The sequence below is a fragment of the Amphiura filiformis genome, chromosome 2 (assembly GCF_039555335.1).
Source record: "Amphiura filiformis chromosome 2, Afil_fr2py, whole genome shotgun sequence".
In the NCBI taxonomy this organism is placed as follows: Eukaryota; Metazoa; Echinodermata; class Ophiuroidea; order Amphilepidida; family Amphiuridae; genus Amphiura; species Amphiura filiformis.
The window spans coordinates 96,194,715-96,213,985 of record NC_092629.1 but is presented as its reverse complement, the minus strand read 5'-3'; the positions used below and the strand labels follow the sequence as shown (position 1 = coordinate 96,213,985).

Sequence of the window (19,271 nt, the reverse complement as noted above, 5' to 3'; positions counted from 1 at the left end):
CAAACTAGCTTGCTGTACTTGGTTTGCTCTGAAATATTCCGACTACGAGGATCCTGCCAAACAAAGAATTAATGTCCCATTCAGTGATCCCAGCGAAAGTGTAAAATAAATTAAACTGTTTATAAATTGCTTTAAAATCATATTGTCATATGGTAATTTTGAAATGAAACATTTGGCCAAAAAAAAAACCTACGAAAGAAAACAGCAGTATCGACGAAGTTGAAGCCCCATTCAAATACATGTAGCTAATTTATAATTGCAGATTAATGTCAAATGCCTGATTTTGTCTAAAATACACGGCTTTAGGCTGAACCACTAGCCAATGCTAGCAGGCTGTGTTAACACATCTATGACATTGACAATGGTACCAAAATCTGAATTTGGATGATTTTTAATATCGTCCGGATGAGCAAATCACTGAATTTCAGCAGTCAGGTTACACTCAGCACTGTTTAATCAATCTTATGTGACCCCTCCCCAACATACACAATGGTCAAACCCGGGTCTAAAACTGACTAGTGGTTATTGGTATGTTTGGATGTGATACATATATTACATTAATATAAACACAAGCATTTAAGAGAAGCATAATTATCTAGTCAAAAATGTCCTGTTGACTTGTGTTAAACCTTATTCAGATTTGGGACAAGTTCATTGCTGTATTTTCTCGGCATTGACACGCATTAGACACACATATCTAAAAATACTGGACAAATTGTACCATAATCCATGCATGTACTAGAATAGCTATACAAAAATCTTAAACAAGTTAAATCTTAATAATATGTGCCAAGTTTTGTGGGAACGGATTACATACTGAGTTAAAATAAATGTTAGACAGAGAAGTGAATACAACTTAAAAGATGCAATGTTTTATTCATTGGTCAATGTACTACGGATATATTACAGACTTGACATTTAATATGGAATACTTTTTCGCAAAATTCCAAGACTGGTCTGGTAGAGGTCTGCATAAACGTCACGGGCTAAATATCAATTGGGATGTGTCGGGAGATGGTGTAAAATAATTGTTTGATAGAAAATGTGCTTTCCATTAGTTTACAATGTGACGCTCATAATGTAGTGAATTAGCCTAAAATGGCGGATTAAAGGAGACTGAATTTGATTTTTTTTTTTTTTATATTTCTGAATTTGAGCAACATTATTCTGATATTATCAAATTTATTGATACTTGAGGCGATGTTAATGAGCCTAAATACCAATAAGTGTTCGTCAGAACTGAAATGCACCTGTGATTTACCAGTTTTGAAAGTGGAAGGAGCTTTAGAAAATATGGCTCTTAAAAGTGGTACGCACTCAGAAAGTTTGAATGGTCCCCTGGGGCCAAATGTTATAAACTTGCTGTACACAACGAAACAGTGTGAGTTCATTGGACAACCAGGAATCCACACAGTTGTTTTTGTACCGTAAGTTTATAACATTTGACCCCAGGGGGCCATTCAAACTTTCTGAGTACGAACAGCCTATAAGTGCCTTATTTTTAAGCTCCTCCCCTGTTCAAAAACTTGGTACATTGTAAGTGTATTTCAGCTGTGATGAATGCCAGTTGCTGACGAAGTTCAAGAAACATCACCTCAAACCCCTATAAATTTGATAATAACAGAACAATGTTGCATAAAGTCCAAAATTGTATCCCCCACAATGCTCAAATTCATCCTCCATTAATCCGCCATTTTAGGCAAATTCGCTACATTATGAGCATCATAAATGTAAACATATGGAAAGCACATTTTCTATCAAACAATTATTTTACACCATCTCCCGACACACCCCAATTAATATTTAGCCTGTGTGGTCTATGTAGACTCCGTCTAGACCAGTCTTGGAATTTTGCGAAAAATATTCCATATTAAATGTCAAGTCTGTAATTGGTGCAAGTAGTAGTAGAAGTCCATCCTGTAGAGTTCGTGACCAACTCATAGAACAAAGATTTGAAAGTTATTTTGGGATCTTTGATTGATTCTGAATCAATTTACCTTGGGCTCACCTCCTGAAACTTCCGGGCATTCCGGGGAGGGGTCAATCAAGGTTACATGGGGTCAAATTTTCAGAATGCTCCATTTATGTCAAGTAATATATCAAATTACTCGTGTGGTCATGAGGATTCCAAAAATGTATAGTTTATTATGTATCAGACCTTTCAAGAGGGCGCTATGGCGAAAAATGTTCATAAGTCAACGACCTTTTTGAATTCTGACCATAGTAAACAACGTCCGATTTCGGTGATATTGGTGTCTAATTTTATGTTTTCTTGCATGAGAAATACAACTAAGCAAATTAAAAACTATACAAGGAACCGATGACCCTCTTTTGCAACATGGCTGCAAAAAGCATCGTTTCAAGGTCATCGGTTCCTTGTACAGTTTTTTAAGTTGCATAGTTGTATTTCTCATGCAAGAAAACATATAATTAGACACCATGGTTGTTTACTATGGTCAGAATTCAAAAAGGTCGTTGACCTATGAACATTTTTCGCCATAGCGCCCTCTTGAAAGGTCTGACACATAACAAACTATACAATTTTGGAATCCTCATGACCACACGAGTAATTTGATATATTACTTGACATAATTGGAGCATTCTGAAAATTTCCCCCCCATGTAACCTTGATTGGCCCCTACCAGGAATGCCCGGAAGATTCAGGAGGTGAGCCCAAGCTAAATTGATTCAGAATCAATCAAAGATCCCAAAATAACTTTCAAATCTTTGTTCTATGAGTTGGTCACGAACTCTACAGGATGGACTTCTACTATAGAGTTAGCCTCCATTGTGTAATATGATTGGCGAATGTCTGCCACACCTCGTTCGTTATTCACCGAAATCTTGGCCATTCTTTATGATAATTTAAGATAAAAAGGTAGTTCACAATTATTTTTTTTAAAGATATGCAACCTTCTAAGATTAACTTACATTTACTCATAATCCTCTCACTATATCTATAACGCTATGCTTTCGTATAACTGTATGTTGAGTTACTGCTTATACTGTGCTACTCTCGCTATGATTGACATTACCTTTATTGGAAAAGAAATATTCAGTGGATTGTACTCATCCTCGTGCTTCCTCAGAGTGCCATTTATGCTGAATAGGTTTATTGAAACCAATGCACTTCCCAGCATGTGGTATACTTCTCCCGAATCATCACCCCAGTATTCAGTATCATCAGTTGGGGTTTTCTTAATGACGACTGTGAGATAACCTGTCACAAAAATGAAGTTCATTAATTAATGTCATTGTGTGTCTTTTATCCATTGACAATTGAGAACAACTGTTAAATGTTGCACTGTAGTACCTGTAGTACGAGAAGTATGAGAAATAATCCGGATTGTATAATTACGTACAATATTCATCAATATTAAGACACTTAGTCAATCCATTAAAATGACATTTTAGAGGCAACAAATCTATACGGTTGCCACCATGGGATGTTAAATACTTCCATTGTCAGATATATCCTTTACTAATTTCGTATAGCATATTATTAATGTGTTCATTTAGTATACATTAAATCCGATGTCAGTGAGGGAGGGCTACTAGACAGCCCAGGTAGACAGCCTTGATTATTGAAACGTGGTGGTTAGATAATATTTCAAGCCGTGTTTGGAAGTGATTTTAATGGTGCTTCATAAGAAAACAAACAGGCTCACAAATTTAGAAACATACTCGTCGCACACATTACCCTTAAATGTTCAACTTAACTTACCGGTTCCGTTATGAAGTCCAGACGCGAGAAATTCCTTTGGAATTGTAAGCGCCAAATCACCTTCGCTATCAAACTGCAAATCTTCTTCACGGTTTTTGTGTTCAAATAGGTAGAATACTGCAATAGGTTATGTCAATATGAAACATGATGTAGACAAATTTAAGACTTATTCTCACGAACAATTTCAAGAGAAACATGTTTTTAACATTTTAAAAGTTGTCATCATTTATTATCAAACTAGCTGCAAGGCTCATCACGTGACATAAAAATACGGAATTCTACTTTTCACAGTGGGAATAAAAATGCTAATATGTAGGCAAAGCTGACATAGTTTAAATTTAAAGCCGTATTGTAACATTTGCCGTCAATATTTGTCAAAATACTTTTTTATACGATTTATTAAACTAAAATACCCTGCAAAATTCAATTTAGGTGCTGTAATTTTGCTAAAATCCGAGATTTCGAATAAAGTGCAGGAACCGGCGTTAAATTATTACGATGGAAATATTAGTCGAACACGTCCGCGATGTCCATAACACAGTACGTACATATAATAGCTTGCAAGACGGTTATACACATCAAAGGACCTTGCCGTAGCACGACTGGTGGAGTAACACGCATTGGGCGACATCGGCGCTGGTAGTAAATTCCATTTTTCTTTGCTTTACCTCAGTTGTTTGGCTCAAAATTGAAATGGGACATATCTGGCAGTGATAGTTAATATTTTGCGGAAAAGAAATATTATTCTAATCTAACTTATGGAAATGCTACAATATGGCTGTAAGACAGGAATAAAATTGCTAATACGCAGTCAAAGATGACTGAAAATATACCTTATCATTCTATAGTTATTGGGGAATGGACATTTAATGCATGACACTAACGATCAATTCTGTTTCTGTGAAATCAATTTACAGTTCCATTAATACAGATCCAATGATATATGTTTGTATCTTTAACAAATTAATGTATGATCAAATTCATGGACGACAATTATTAGAACTACAAAGACAGAAAATATATATTTGACTTACCTAAATCACTGTTATTAGTTATTGTTCCAGGTGTCGCATTGTACGGGAATATGGATGCCACATTCTCAAAGGCTGATATAGATTGCACGCCTGTTGTTGTAGTGTCCATCTTCATTGGTATCATATTTTGTGTCGTCGTGATTTCGTGCTCTATATAGGAAAAAATGTTGATAGTGATAATACAATGACAAAAACAGCCACCACAAGTTTCGCATGTATTCATCAATGGCGTACCGTGACCGCCCCTTCCCGGGGGCTGAAGAAAAGCCAATTTTGTCGCCCCTTCCTCAACAGCCCGAAAAGGTTGCCCCAATTTTTTTTACGGTCGTTTGAAAAAGTGAAGAGCAAAAAAAAAAAAAAAAAAAGGATTTATAGGCGCTACCGCCCCAAAGGCAACACATTTTAATGTATAGCACAATTATTCTCACATTTTCCGCCCTTTTTGCTTTACTAATTCTTTTTGCCGCCCTACTTTTTTGCCACCCCTCGTTTTTGCCGCCCTTCTTCTTCCTGCCGCCCTTCAATTTTGCCGCCCCTACTTTGACCCGGGGGGGCTGGCGCCCCAAAGCCCCCCCAAAAAAAAAAAAAATACGCGCATGTTCATGACCACCTGCTTTCACTTTGGGTGACAGCAACAATTCATTCATTCATTCATTCATTCATTCATTCATTCATTTATTTCCAATCTTGTTTGGGAGTAAGAAAGAGCTTATTTTCATCATTAATGTTCTGGAGTGTCTTTCCTATAATATAGGCCTAAACAGAGCAAGTCCATCCCTACCCACTACTTACCACATACTTATCCCTACCTGTACCCCACTCCGTACCCACCCTACGTCCTAAACCATGATTACTTCCACCAGCTACGCCTGGCAGATCTGGACATAATTTTGTCCACAAGGTCCGCTATCAATGTGCGAAGAATTTTGCAAACATTATGCAAATTACCAACTTAAATCTTAGACAGACAGCAGTACCCCCATGTCCAGCAAACACAGGAATGTATTTAAATCGTTGATTCATGTGTATTTCACATCTATTGTATGATCACCAGCTTAGGTCAAAGGTCATAGTCACAAAAATGTCAAAAAATGTAAAAAAATCATCAATGAGATGAAGCTTGCAAACACATCCCAAAACAAGTGAACAACAATACTAAGGCCACCAACCTCCACAATGTAAGTCTCGATAACAATAATAAAATTAATGTTTCAATCAAAATAATTAGTGTCTTCCATTTCGACCATATTCATAAATAATTTGTGAATGATGAATTAAAATGTAAATCATAATATCACTAATAATGCAAATATATCAGCTAACATGAATTTGAACTATCATTACCATGGCGTTTTGCTTATAAAATAATGTTACAACCAGACAGTGGTTATGCCCTAACCTAGCCCACCCTAACCTCGCACCACCCCTTATCCCATGCACCCAACACCTCCCATACCACACACTACCCTCACATACACTAATCATATCCTCACAACCCATCCCTCCCCAACATCACCCACCACACCCTATCATGCCCACTACTCCACCACACATTCAAAACTTCTACCCCAAACGATATCCCTACCCTTTACCCCACATATTATACCTCCTAACACTTCTCCATCCCCATGTCACCTCACCCCTTACCCAACCCATTCCTAAACCCCACCCCACATCTTTATTCCCACTTACCCGTAGTAACTTCATCTGTCGTTGTCGCCCCTGTCGTCGCCTCTGTCGTCACCCCTGTCGTCACCTCTGTCGTCGCCCCCGTTATCGAACCCGTCGTTGCCTCTGTTGTCGCTTCCGTCGTTACCTCTGTCGTTACCTCTGTCGTCGCCGCCTCAATCGTCGTCGCCTCTGTCGTCGCCACTATCGTCGTCTCCACATGCTCGGTCGTTACCTGGGAAACTGTATGAAAAACCGTTGGTAAATTATAAAGCAATCACGAACCACAAGTATTGCCTGTCTTCACGACCACCGCTTTCAAGACGTTTTTTTTTTCAATCCTAGATTGAGCAATGCTTCATCTTTATTTATTTTTCATTATTCATTTTTTATTATTCATTATACATTATTCATTTATTTTCATGCATTTTTGTCCTCCTACTCTTTCATATACCCTTGTAGGCATTGCTTTTTATCTTATCAAACATTCACTTCATATTTCTTTGCAATTCGGCACCCTTTCTTTTATCCAACACATGCCATCCAACATAGCTCGAAATACTTTAGCTAAAATACAGGTTTACATTTTACTATCTTACATTATCTTACTGTATTTCAGCTAGAGCGCGATAGATAGAAAATCCTGGTTTTTCTGCGAACAATACAAACATCTTTTCATGACTTCAGTGACGCGACCCCGATGGCCATTAGTTCTATTCACCATGTTCATTGAAGTGAGAGAGAATTGAATAGATGCGTGTTCGTCACAACAGAAATTAACACAATAGAAATTAGTATCTCAAGATTGCGCTACCAATCTTTAGAAATAAGAAACTGAAGAAAACCCACTTTTACTAGACGCTCCAACACCCTGCCCAAGTGTTGTAGGAACCACTTGATCATTCTCTTTATTCACTTCATATTTCAATTCTACCTAATTCACCATGTTTAATACACACCCGGGGGGGCGGCCAAGATTTACTGAATAACGCACGATATGTTACAATATTATACTGAAAATTTCGCCCATGTGTACCAATGCCGGGACCAATGCGATTACGTGGTGAAATGGTTAAGACTCTCGCCTCCCACGCAGAGGGTTCCGAGATCAATTCCATTCTCCGCCAATGAGTAACAATTTTTCTTCTTTTTTTCTTTGAATCTAAAATTATTTATTTTCATGTGAAAATGTATACATTGCACTGGGAAATATATTTTGTGCATTTTTTCTGTAATGGGGCCAATAGAGCTAAAAACGCATCTGGGGGCTCGGGAAAAATAATTGCGTCCAGCGTGCAGGCAGTGTTGCCGTCATATTGTCTGTTTTGTTTACGCTTTTGGCTGTTGCCACATTGAATAATGTCGTCCACCATCGTCTGTACACACCTATGACGTCGCGCTATTGTTTTACCGCTCCATTATTTTCCACGAATGGAGCGATGAGCACAATAACACGCCATTCGTAAATGCCTTTCTCTTTTCTCTGAAAAGCAAATACTTTTCAGGGGCAAAGTACTGGCATTTACGAATGTAGTGTTAATAACAATTGCACTTTCGAAAAGCAAGTATTTGCGAAAAGTGCAGTTTATTGTTATCATCACTTCATTCATGTAAAACAATGATACGAAAAACAACAAGACAATGATTTTGATTAATACATTATTAAGGAAGCGGATTGCCACATTTGCACGGTATTGTTGTGGGACCTCACATCAGATATCGAATTTCATGCTGAATACGAGGAATGTCTTTCTGATATCAAATAATTTTGATTTAATTTGTGAAATTCGCGATACTACAAATTTTATTGCAAATTATTAAAATTTCATATTTTTGAAATTTAACAGTCCTCGAAGTAAACTTTATAAATCTAATGACATGTATGAAGTTTGGAATTACATCATGTAATTACAATGTATATAGCTGGGATGAAAAGCCGACCATCAATTGACAATTTTGACCTTTCATATTGAACATAAACATTTTTTTTCCGAAAAGACCTACATTTTTTTAGTGTTTTGAGCTATTATCGTCAATAATGAAGGTCAAAATTTTCACATGATGGACATATGCTGTTCACCCACACCTCATACTCCTTTTAAGTGCATATCGTTAGATTTATTTTACTTTGAGGACTGTTAAATTTCAAAAATTTAATTAAATATTTTAATAATTTGCCATAAAATGTGTAATATATCGCGAATTAAAAAAATCAAAATTATTTGATATCAGAAGGACATTCCTCTTATTCAAAATGCAATTCGATGTGTCTGATGTGCTCTCAGATCCCACAAAAATACGTGAAAACGTCGCTATCTGAGCCCTTAAACATAAATTTACAATGCAATCTGTGAAAAGCAAGGCAAGATCAAAACGGGCAGGTTCAACTGTTGGCCAAGTTATACTTATTATGCAGGATGTGTTTTTACCCTCACTTTGGAAAATGCTTATTTTAGGCTTCATTTGGTATTATTTGGGACATTTCTTTCCACGCTCAATTTAGGTTAAAAAGAGAAGTTAAACATGTTACTGTTTTTCATAACATTTCTTCTTTATATTTGCATACGTTTTCAGTGGTTTAGGCCCTACATATAATTTGTTATTTGGGCAACATTGCTATAATACATAATACACATTCTACATTTTGTATCAATGCATTTAGGCCTATGCATCTGTTTATTTTTTAATTGTTTGCTTTTGGGCATGTTTAATAATGATAACAGCCACAGTAGGCCTATTTTTTAAAATTCGTATTGCATGCGTGAGCCACACACATATTTTCTGTATAATTTTTATTTGTCTTTCGTACATTTTTTGTTTCATCTGACGGTATTTTGGCATGCTTGAATATAACTTCTAATCAGTAGGCCTATCCGATAATTAAATATTATAATGTTACGGATACTCCATGGGCTGGAAGTTTAGGTCGAAGCTTTTATTTCGCGCCGAAGTTGTCTTTTTTTTTTTGGGGGGGCGGGGGGGGTTGTTGGTGTTTTTTTTGTTTGTTGCCCTCATGGACATGAAGGTAAAATGGTTTGAAATACATATAATAGGGCCAACCCAGTTGTTGTAACTACAAATTTCGAACGTTTGAGGACTATTAAACTCTAAACACTAACAATGTTTAAAATTTAAACATGGTGTTTAAAAAAACGTATCGTTAGTGTTTATAACACTTTGATGTGTTTAAGTTTAAACTTTAGAGTGCGATTATTTGAAAATGGAAAGTGTTAGGTTTTATTTTGGATTTGTAATAATGTAGGGGTCTGAAAATACCAGTAATTTCTTGAAAATGTGGATACTAACTATTTTCAGTTTTTAATAAACACATTGGCGTGTTTAAAAGGGTTACAGAAACCTAAACATTTTTATTTTCAGTGTATACTTAAAATTATGGACCTTATACTTTCGACGCTCAAACAAGTTGAATGTTTATTATAACATATTTTTAGTATTTGAATATTTACATTCGGTTTTTTTCTGTTCTTTTTCTATTAAACTTTGTTTAGTTTTTCTTTTTTTTTCTTCTCTGTATTTTTTATGCGTTTTCAGTCGATTAGACCCTACGTATAATTTGTTATTTGTGAAACATTGCTACATATACATTCTGTATCAATGCATTTAGGCCTATACATTTGTTTATTTAATAGTTTGATTTGCACATGTTTACTGGTAATAAAAGTCACAGTATGTCTATTTTTTGTTTAATTTTGATATGTCTTTAATACATCTGATGTTTCATCTGATGGTATTTTGGTGATGCTTGGATATTTATTTACATCGATCAGTAGGCCTATCCGATAAATGTTAGGGACGCTCCATTTGATTTCGGGAGGGGGACTGGAAGTTGAGGTCAGGGCTTTTATTTCGCGGCGAGGGCGGCGAAGTTTTTTCATTTTTGTTTTTTGTTTTGTTTTTGCCGCCGAAGTTTAGTGACATGTAGGCCTGACATGTAGGCCTATATAAAATGGGTTGTAATAAGGCCAACCAAATAAAACAAATAAAAGTTTGCACATCCACATTTACAATTCTCGTACCTTTCTTCGGCTAATCGTAGAATCATGCCTGACTCCCTTCGAAAGAAATGCTGCGAATCAACGATATATATCCTCTCAATGATTCCATCACCAACTTACAATTATCCAAATCCAACGAAGATAAAAAATAATGTCCATAACTGCATGGTTGATCCAAAATCGAACAGTCGATTCACAGAGAAGAGTATCATTGCTCAGATATGTAATGCAGGTCAAGCTTTATTGAGGTACCCTGATGTAATGACCCACAATTGAACCTTTCATATGAACCTATGACCACTTTGCCAATTTTCCTTATTAAGCAAAATAGAGACCTAAACGCAACTACTTCAATAGTTAATACATTAGAAGTGGGCATAAAGAACTAATTGTTGGTCTAATCACTTGAATGATTTTACAAATCTACTTTTATTCAATTCATGTAACACTAAACATTTTAAATCAGTCTTTATAATTCAAGAAGGTGGTTACGGATGGTTTGAACTAAACACCTGGATCGTGATGGGTAATTCTATAGAAATTTTGCATAAAGCTGACTAGTCAATGTATTTTTCAATCGCACCTGCAAAACCATTGTTATTATTACGGTATCAATCAGCAATTGATCAATTTGTAAATGAGCAGCCTATTTCTATAACACTCCATTCGTGGAAAATAATGGAGCGATAAAACAATAGCGCGACGTCATAGGTGTGTATTAAGTCGGTTAATGGCCGCGGATTAGAACGTGAGTGGATAAGAATGGCTTTGGGCCTTCGGCCCACGGCCATTCTTATCCACTCACGTTCTAATCCTTGGCCATTACCCTATACGTATCCCACACATGCCACCCAACATCCTGTCCCATTGTTAAAGCAACCACTTGATCATTCTCTCCTCATTCACCATTCATTTTAATTTCTACTCAGCTTTCATTAATTGATCATTTCATCTGTTTTATCTCATTGCCTGTCTATGTCTGGTATATTAACATAATTATGTATGTGTGTTGTCTTGTCACTGTCATTGATAAAGATCCTGTTAGGATCGATAGATCAGGACATTAAACAAATTTGATTTTTGTTTCTTTCTTCACTTTTGACTCAAAATATGTCTGCATTGATTCTCCTTTTCATACATTTAGACATTTTGATGTGTTAAGTTTAGTTTATCAATTTGCTCACCATCGGATATCTGGTTAACAAGTTATGAGCAATTTATCAAAGTCTAAAAACAATATAAAATAACAGAATTTGAACACTGTTTTTGCCAATATATCTCAAAAACAATATTAGCGACATCCCGACTCATTCCCCTTGATCATGTCACATATATTGAAACTGTATCCCTCCCTAACCTTGGTATGGTAGACCATTATTATAAGACCTCGTTTAAAATATGTTCGACCTGGGTATTTATTCACATGTAAAGTTGCCAAGTGAACATGTTTTTGCATCATTGCTACACTTGTAATATAATCACACGTTGACAAGGGCAGCAGCGTTTGCTGAAATATACACAAGTAAGTGCATTTTATCGACCAAATACAACAAACCTTGTTTGCTGAGTTTACACTACCGATCCTGATGATTTTGTTAAAATTTGGGACTTCACTTTTGTTGCATCATTTGGGTTTATTCCATTGTCTTATTATATAAGACTGCAAGGTATTCTGTACTCGTTATTAGGAAAGAGGATTCGACGGGACACAACCTTAGAACAAATTATTTGCTTTCATTGAATGCGCAATTCGGTTATAAAAATGTGTTATCTCTGTGCATATACAAAATATAGTGTGAAATTGAAATAGGTATTGATATCAGCGCCATAATAATTACATAATGTTACCCAATGTCCATATTTCATTCCCTTTGTAATAAAATCGAAACATACACATCAACACATAATAATTACTGCATTGAATAAGGTGCCCGATTTAATTTAGAATAAAATATTGCAAACACATAATGTTGGAAGGTTTGGATTCTGATAGGCATATCTGTGGGCAGAGCTGATTACCGTTTGCGGAGTAAGAATATAATATCCTGAAGTTCTGGTAAGAATTGACAAATTACAAGTAACGCCACTAAGATTACTTGTCGTACAAATGTAGCAACTTGTTGAATTGTGTACAAAAGAATTTCATATCAATACAAAATATTTTATTATTTTAATACAAGCCATTTTAAAGAAAGACAACTATGAGTCTATTTTCTAACAAAGTCATATAAGGAATAATGTCCATTGCTGTATAGATGAGTTGACCTCAATGTTTATCAACAGAGGCAAGGGACTGGTATACCGATATGCTTAAGTGAACCCCATGCAACCACTACACTGTTCAATGGCCTTATTGTGATGTGGGGGAGTTTCTAAAAACACGAGCCCTGAACAAAATATGGTTTCGCCAGGCATTTACGTCAGAAGTCAACTCATCTATACTGATATATAAAATGACCCACCAGTTTACACTACACACGTTGGGTGATAGTGAAGTTCTATTATCGAGACGAGATAAAATAGTTGAACCGCCATTGGTTACTATTTCATAACCATTTAATTTATGTACTATCTCATCGCCAAAATCCAACTTTGTGTTACACTCTGCTATCGTATTTGCCAAATCTATATTTCTACAATATACACAATGGCACTGATTAAAAGCAAAATTAATTGCAAAGTATTCCAAAAACCACACCAATCTCCTGTCCTCCCATATATGGCACCTACTGGTTCCGAAGACATGATATTCATTTCTCCTAATACGGGAGCTGCCACCCATCCCTTAAGATTTTCAGGTATTGAACGGTTAATGCCGCTAGCAACCCCGTCTGTTAGTGCTGTTAAAATATCCGAAAATGTAATTATTTTGCCTTTCCTGTTTGTTAGTTTGTTATCATTAATCATTTCAACTTGAATATCCGATTTCATGACTTGCAAAACATACTGGGAGCATGGTGAATTGTTATCGCCAATCTGCTTCAAGTTTAGTATAAAGATCACTGTTGTCATGCATCCTAAAATGACATATGACGTAATTGCAGTAAGCTTTAACCATCCTTCGGTCATAATAAATACTATAAAACTTAATTATTTTTAAATCTAACAGCAGTTATGAATAAAAACCACACTAGCATGGCGGCGTCTTCCGAACCTTATAGCGATAATGCAATGGTTCAGATAATTAACAGGAAACGAAAAGTAAATACTGAAAAAGTAGCAAATTCAACGACCACTGAAACATCTCCGGAACAATATCGCAATTGCCGCTTGCACCAACATATATCAACTACTAGTCAATGTCGCTTATCTAAAGCCATCTGCGATTCCAAAAGCCTAGCCGATGTTATAAAATCATCTGAGGGAAGTACATCGGCTCTAGAAGACCTTCAATTGCAACTTGCTGATGAAGATATATACCAGGGCCGCCTTTTGAAGCCGATTTTACGCGGCACTGTTGCTCTGATCATAAAGTAGATGCCGAAAAAGGTCCTTTCCTAATGTTGGGTGTTTATGACATTTCATTTTAGCAATTGAATACCTGAGTGAAAGAAGGACCTAACTCCACCATTAAAAAAAGGGGAAAAAAACCACAAACATTTTGTTGCCAGCAGCCAGTTCTTCCTTGTTCCTTGTGTGTAAAATAAAGAAGGGCCCAAAATCCACTCTCTAAATAGTAGTAATTTTAAATCATGGTTTGCATGGAAGTAGGGGCCAACTCCATGGAGGATTTTCTTAATATCTCAAAACAGTTGGGCCCTTCTTCCACTTAGGAATTCAATTAAAAAAATAGGATAAATAACAGGTTGATATTTTTGAGATTCTAAAATACGTAGTTTCATAAAATATCATCATGTGGCAATGATCCTTGCCCAGAGTATCGTCTTCCGAGGCGCAACAAACACCACTTATTTCCATCAAAATGTAAATGTACAAATGACAGTATCAAATGTCAAGGCTGAAAGATGTTTTGTAAAAACTGTGTTAATTCGTATTCTTAATCATAAATTCTTGATGGGGTCTTTTTACACATTTTGGCAATCAGATTTATAATACACTAGGAACCGTCATAGATGAGGTATGAGGTCATTCAACTATGGTAGAAATAGCACATAATGAAACTGAGCTGACATACTCCTTTAATTATGGCTATATCTGCATTGTATAATGTCTGAAGTAATAACTAACTTGTACTTACCATTCATTGTGTGGATGCTGACAAGGCTACTATAATCCTCCAAACCAGTCACTGTGAGATTCACTAATGACATACTCCTTTAATTATGGCTATATCTACATTCTATAATGTCTGAAGTAATAACTAACTTGTACTTACCATTCATTGTGTGGATGCTGACAAAGCTACATGTACTACAACCCTCCAAACCAGTCACTGTGAGAGTCACTAATGACATACTCCTTTAATTATGGCTATATCTGCATTGTATAATGTCTGAAGTAATAACTAATTTGTACTTACCATTCATTGTGTGGATGCTGACAAAGCTACTACAACCCTCCAAACCAGTCACTGTGAGATTCACTAATGACATACTCCTTACTTACCATTCATTGAGTGGATGCTCCAGAATTCGGTGCAATCCTGCAATCCAGTAATGCTGAGGGGGATTAATGCACCACCATTCTTGTGTATGGCCTTGATGCCATTGTTCCGCTCCACAAAGATGATATAGTCACCAAGCAGCGTGACGTCATATATGTACGCTCCTGCATTGTATATATCAACCTGTTCATTATTGTCCAGGTTGTATTTTACAATGCGACCAGATGATGACGACCCGGATCCTGCGTACAGGATCCTATCTGTAATAATATAAATGATGATGATAATAATAATAATAATAATAATAATAATAATAATAATAATAATAATAACGATAATAATAATGATAATGATAAAAATAACAAATAATGGTAATTATGCACAAATCTTAAATTCATGTGCAAATTATGATTCAAAATTAATGTTTTGTACTCATAGCAAATCACCACTCAAATATTAACCAATGGTGAATGCTTTCTTCCATATCTACTGATAACATTGCCTGCTGATAAAAAGCACTATTTCACTATACATTACATATTTCCTATTATAACAAACTAGTACTTCAAAGTTTTTAATATCAAGTCGACAGTTTTGTTTTGTTATTACCAATATTGGAAGTAAAACTATCAACTAGCAGCCATGTCAGCTGTCAATTACAATAACTGATCTGTGGTGATTTTGAATCTTGATGTAGGGTCCAAGCCCATATGCCGGGTGGGAAAATGGAGGGTGGTGGTGCAGGCGCTGCCGTAAAATATATAAAGTCCTAAAATCCCCATTTTTTTCACATCATTCGCAAAAGGTTGCCAGAAAACATTAAAAATGTCAGGTTATGTAAGGGATAAAGGCTATAAAACGTTTTCACAACATTCAAAAACATAAAAATTGTTGATAACCTACTGCAAATATTCTAACATGTTATTCAAGGGTTGACAAAATTATTTGGAAAAAGTGTTTGGAAAAATGTTTTACAATAACATTTGAAAACATTAAAAATATTGTTGTGTATTTTCAAATAAAACGTTTCAATGACCTTTATATAACCCGTCATTTAATGTAATGAAAACATTTTTATCTAAACCAAAACCCAAAATATAACATGTTTAAATTGTTTTAAAAATATTTCTGTGTGAGAGAGAGAGAGAGAGAGTGAGAGAGTGAGGGAGAGAGCACCATACCATAATTGTGGGGACATCAAAGTGCTTTTCAATGTATAAGTGGGGACCAAAAAAACGTGACAAGGTCCCCACATCTACGGTAGGCCCGAAAAGTGAGAAAATGCCGTTTAAAAGAGTGGGGAGGTAGGAGGTCCCCACGTATCTCGTCGTTTTACGTGCAGAGAGAGAGTGGGTGTAGGGTGTTAAGGTATGGTGGTTAGAGAGTTTTTAAAAAGAGAGAGAGAGGGGTTAAAAAAACTACAAGTTCGTAATGCAGCCTCTATTGGGCCGGTGGGGCTGGTATATTAGGCCTACAATGATGTTGGCCAGGCAAGTTGAGAACAAAGAACTGATGATTTTGCAAGATCGACAGCATCCCATTACCTCTGCGCAATCCCCCAATATTTTGCTAGGGGATGGTCCATACAATCATCCCCCCCCCCCCCCGTGTTGATGCTGTATCAAGGCTGTATGTGGGTTTCTGACCAAATGAACCTCATATTTGGCCATTTTAGCCACAAAAGTGCCAATTTTTGCTAGCTTTGTACCATATTTCACAAGTTTAGCTTTAACCTGGCAAATTTTGCGTGCGCATGTGTACCATAAACTTATTCGGTCTCCAAAAGGTACTGAATTCACTATACCTTAACAATGTTTCACAAGCTCATCCCCTCAATGTCAAAAAGAAATCTACGCCACTGTTCAGCACCAATTGAGATTAGCCATGGAGCAGGGTGGCAAGTCAGCCCCCACTGCTCAGTCGACAGATACATTGTGACAAAATTTACGATTTGCATCTTAAAAATGAGAGTAACTGTTATAACTCCAACCTTTCTATAATGTAAGCCTAAATCATGAAATCATAAATAATATGAGTGCTAGGGCAGCTCATCTGATGCCTGGAAAAGGCATAAAACTTGTGTACTGGATCAAAATATTAATTTAAAAAAATGAACCAAAAGTTGTAAAAGGCCTGCCCTATGCATCTTCCTTTGGCACGATTTGAGGGCACATTGTCCTCAATTTGTTCATTTTAGAATTGAAATTTCAATTTTTACGTTTTACGTTTTTACATTTATCCCAATAATGTTCTTTTAGTTGCAGATCAGTGGGACGATTTGGAAATTTTGCCTCCTGGCTCTATGACTCCGGTACACCCCCTTTGATTTTTAGCATTGAAATAGCAAATTTTCGTTCGCTAAGCGCGCACTTTATCAAATTTTCGTGCACCTTTCCCGGTAAAGGAATTCAGGGGACAGCTTGAAAAAAAACTTGGGTTACAGTTGTGGGGTAGAGGGGTGTCTTCTATCTGAAAATCCAGAGGTGGCAATCATGTTGCCGTGCCCAGGGGTCATCAAAGGTATATAAATCCGGATATATACCAGCACAGTCAGGTTGATCAGAAGTATAATACAGGCCTATTAAATGCCTGTGATGCATGAAGGCGGTTCCTCGGCCCAAAAGCAAGTGAAAACTACTCCGGGTCCATCAACATGATCAATCCATGCATGCTTTATAGTAGGCCTAGTCCTAATTGCCAGTCTCAAGTCTCTTTGACCCACTCTCAGTCTCTTTGACCCACTTGTTTAACTTTAGTCTTTCTATGGGACAGGTTCCCCAACCTTGGAAAACGAGTAGAGTTACTCCTCTTTTTAAAGAGGGTTCTAGATCTACATTTTTTTGACAAAACCAAGTGAATACTCACTACAATATTTCGTCCTACTCATCGGAGGACTTCATCAGGTATGACTGATATGGTCATCTGATCCACTTTCCCGGCAAACAAGTTTGAGTGGTTTCCGGTGTTCCTTAGTCTCTTTGCAGACTTCAGTAGTGGATCATAGACGTGACTTAAGAGGTATGTGCCCTACTCTCTGTTTAGGGTCTTGGTGCCCCGTCTCCTTATTTCCATTGCTTCCCGCACTTTTCTAGACTTTTTATCATGTTCCCGTCCAAGGATCTTAGATTCTTCCGAGTCTATAACGTGGTTTGCCCGTACAACATGATCTGAAATTGCTGATTTTTTTTGTTCCATTTCGGATGTCCTTCGTTCAGAGCGGGTGTACTTTTCTCACTCGCCTTTTCACTTCTGCTTGGTGTTCAGCTAACCTGGTACCTAACATGCGTGAAGTTTCTCCGACATAACTGAGGTTACAATTTTGCAACCAATTTCATATATGCAGTTACCGGTTTTTGCTTTTTCCCGTTTGTCTTTTGGATGGACTAAGATTTGTCTGAGGGTGCGGTGGGGTTTCATAGCCGTGTCAACTTTGTGTTTCTTGAGGACTCTTTGGATACGCTCCGAAAGGCCGCTGACGTACGGGATGACCACCATGCCCTTGCTCTTTTCCTCAGTGGTCTTACTTTTCTTTGATCTTGATTTTCAGCATCTTTGTTTTTATTATGCATTTGGTTTTTGACTCTGTCCATCGCCCAATCTGGGTAGCCACAAGTTTTTAAGGCTGCACGTACACGCTTTTCTTCTTGGGTTCTGTCTTCCGTTTCTGTTACTACAGAGTTCATGCGATCGAATAACGTTCTGATCACACCCATTTTTTGGTGGAGAGGATGTTCTGATTTGAAATTAAGGTACTGATCAGTGTGCGTCGGTTTGCGGTACACTAATAGCTTAACTGATCCGTCTGGTTTCCTAACAATGAGTGTATCTAAAAATGGGATTTGGCCATTTTTCTCTTCTTCAAAAGTAAATTTTTCTGCAAAAGAGACTAAGGAACACCGGAAACCACTCAAACTTGTTTGCAGGGAAAGTGGATCAGATGACCATATCAGTCATACCTGATGAAGTCCTCCGATGAGTAGGACGAAATATTGTAGTGAGTATTCACTTGGTTTTGTCAAACAAAAATCCAAAATGTTTATTTACTGAACAAACCTGATGAATCTATTCAACGGTTCTAGATCTGAGGTAAATAACTACCGCCCAATATCCGTCCTTCCTGTTGTCATGAAGATTTTTGAGAGACTGATCCATAATCAACTTTATTCTTACTTGAGTGAAAGCAACCTTCTTTCTTCAAACCAATCTGGCTTCAGACCCAAACATTCCGCACTCACCACCTTAGTTGAGGTTTCTGACTACATCCT

At 36.8% G+C, this 19,271-nt stretch overlaps 1 protein-coding gene across 1 annotated transcript; it reads right to left on the bottom strand.

Annotated features, from left to right (window-relative positions):
* Positions 1–2,993: 2,993 nt before the first annotated feature.
* LOC140145226 (uncharacterized) lies at positions 2,994–18,719 on the bottom strand. Its single transcript, XM_072167004.1, has 6 exons — positions 18,488–18,719; positions 15,009–15,266; positions 6,451–6,669; positions 4,759–4,908; positions 3,725–3,841; positions 2,994–3,220 (listed from the first exon to the last, which is right to left on the bottom strand). Exons 1-6 carry the CDS (start codon positions 18,717–18,719, stop codon positions 2,994–2,996), a joined length of 1,203 nt encoding a protein of 400 aa, XP_072023105.1.
* Between the last annotated feature and the right edge of the window lie 552 nt (positions 18,720–19,271).

Excerpts from the sequence above, each read along its gene's own strand:
- LOC140145226 (XM_072167004.1), bottom strand. The coding sequence starts at position 18,719 with ATGGGTGTGATCAGAACGTTATTCGATCGCATGAACTCTGTAGTAACA. Across the intron at positions 15,267-18,487 it reads AAGGGCATGGTGGTCATCCC|ATAGGATCCTGTACGCAGGA; the intron begins GTACGTCAGCGG and ends ATATTATTACAG. Across the intron at positions 3,842-4,758 it reads AACTAATAACAGTGATTTAG|TATTCTACCTATTTGAACAC; the intron begins GTAAGTCAAATA and ends AACCTATTGCAG.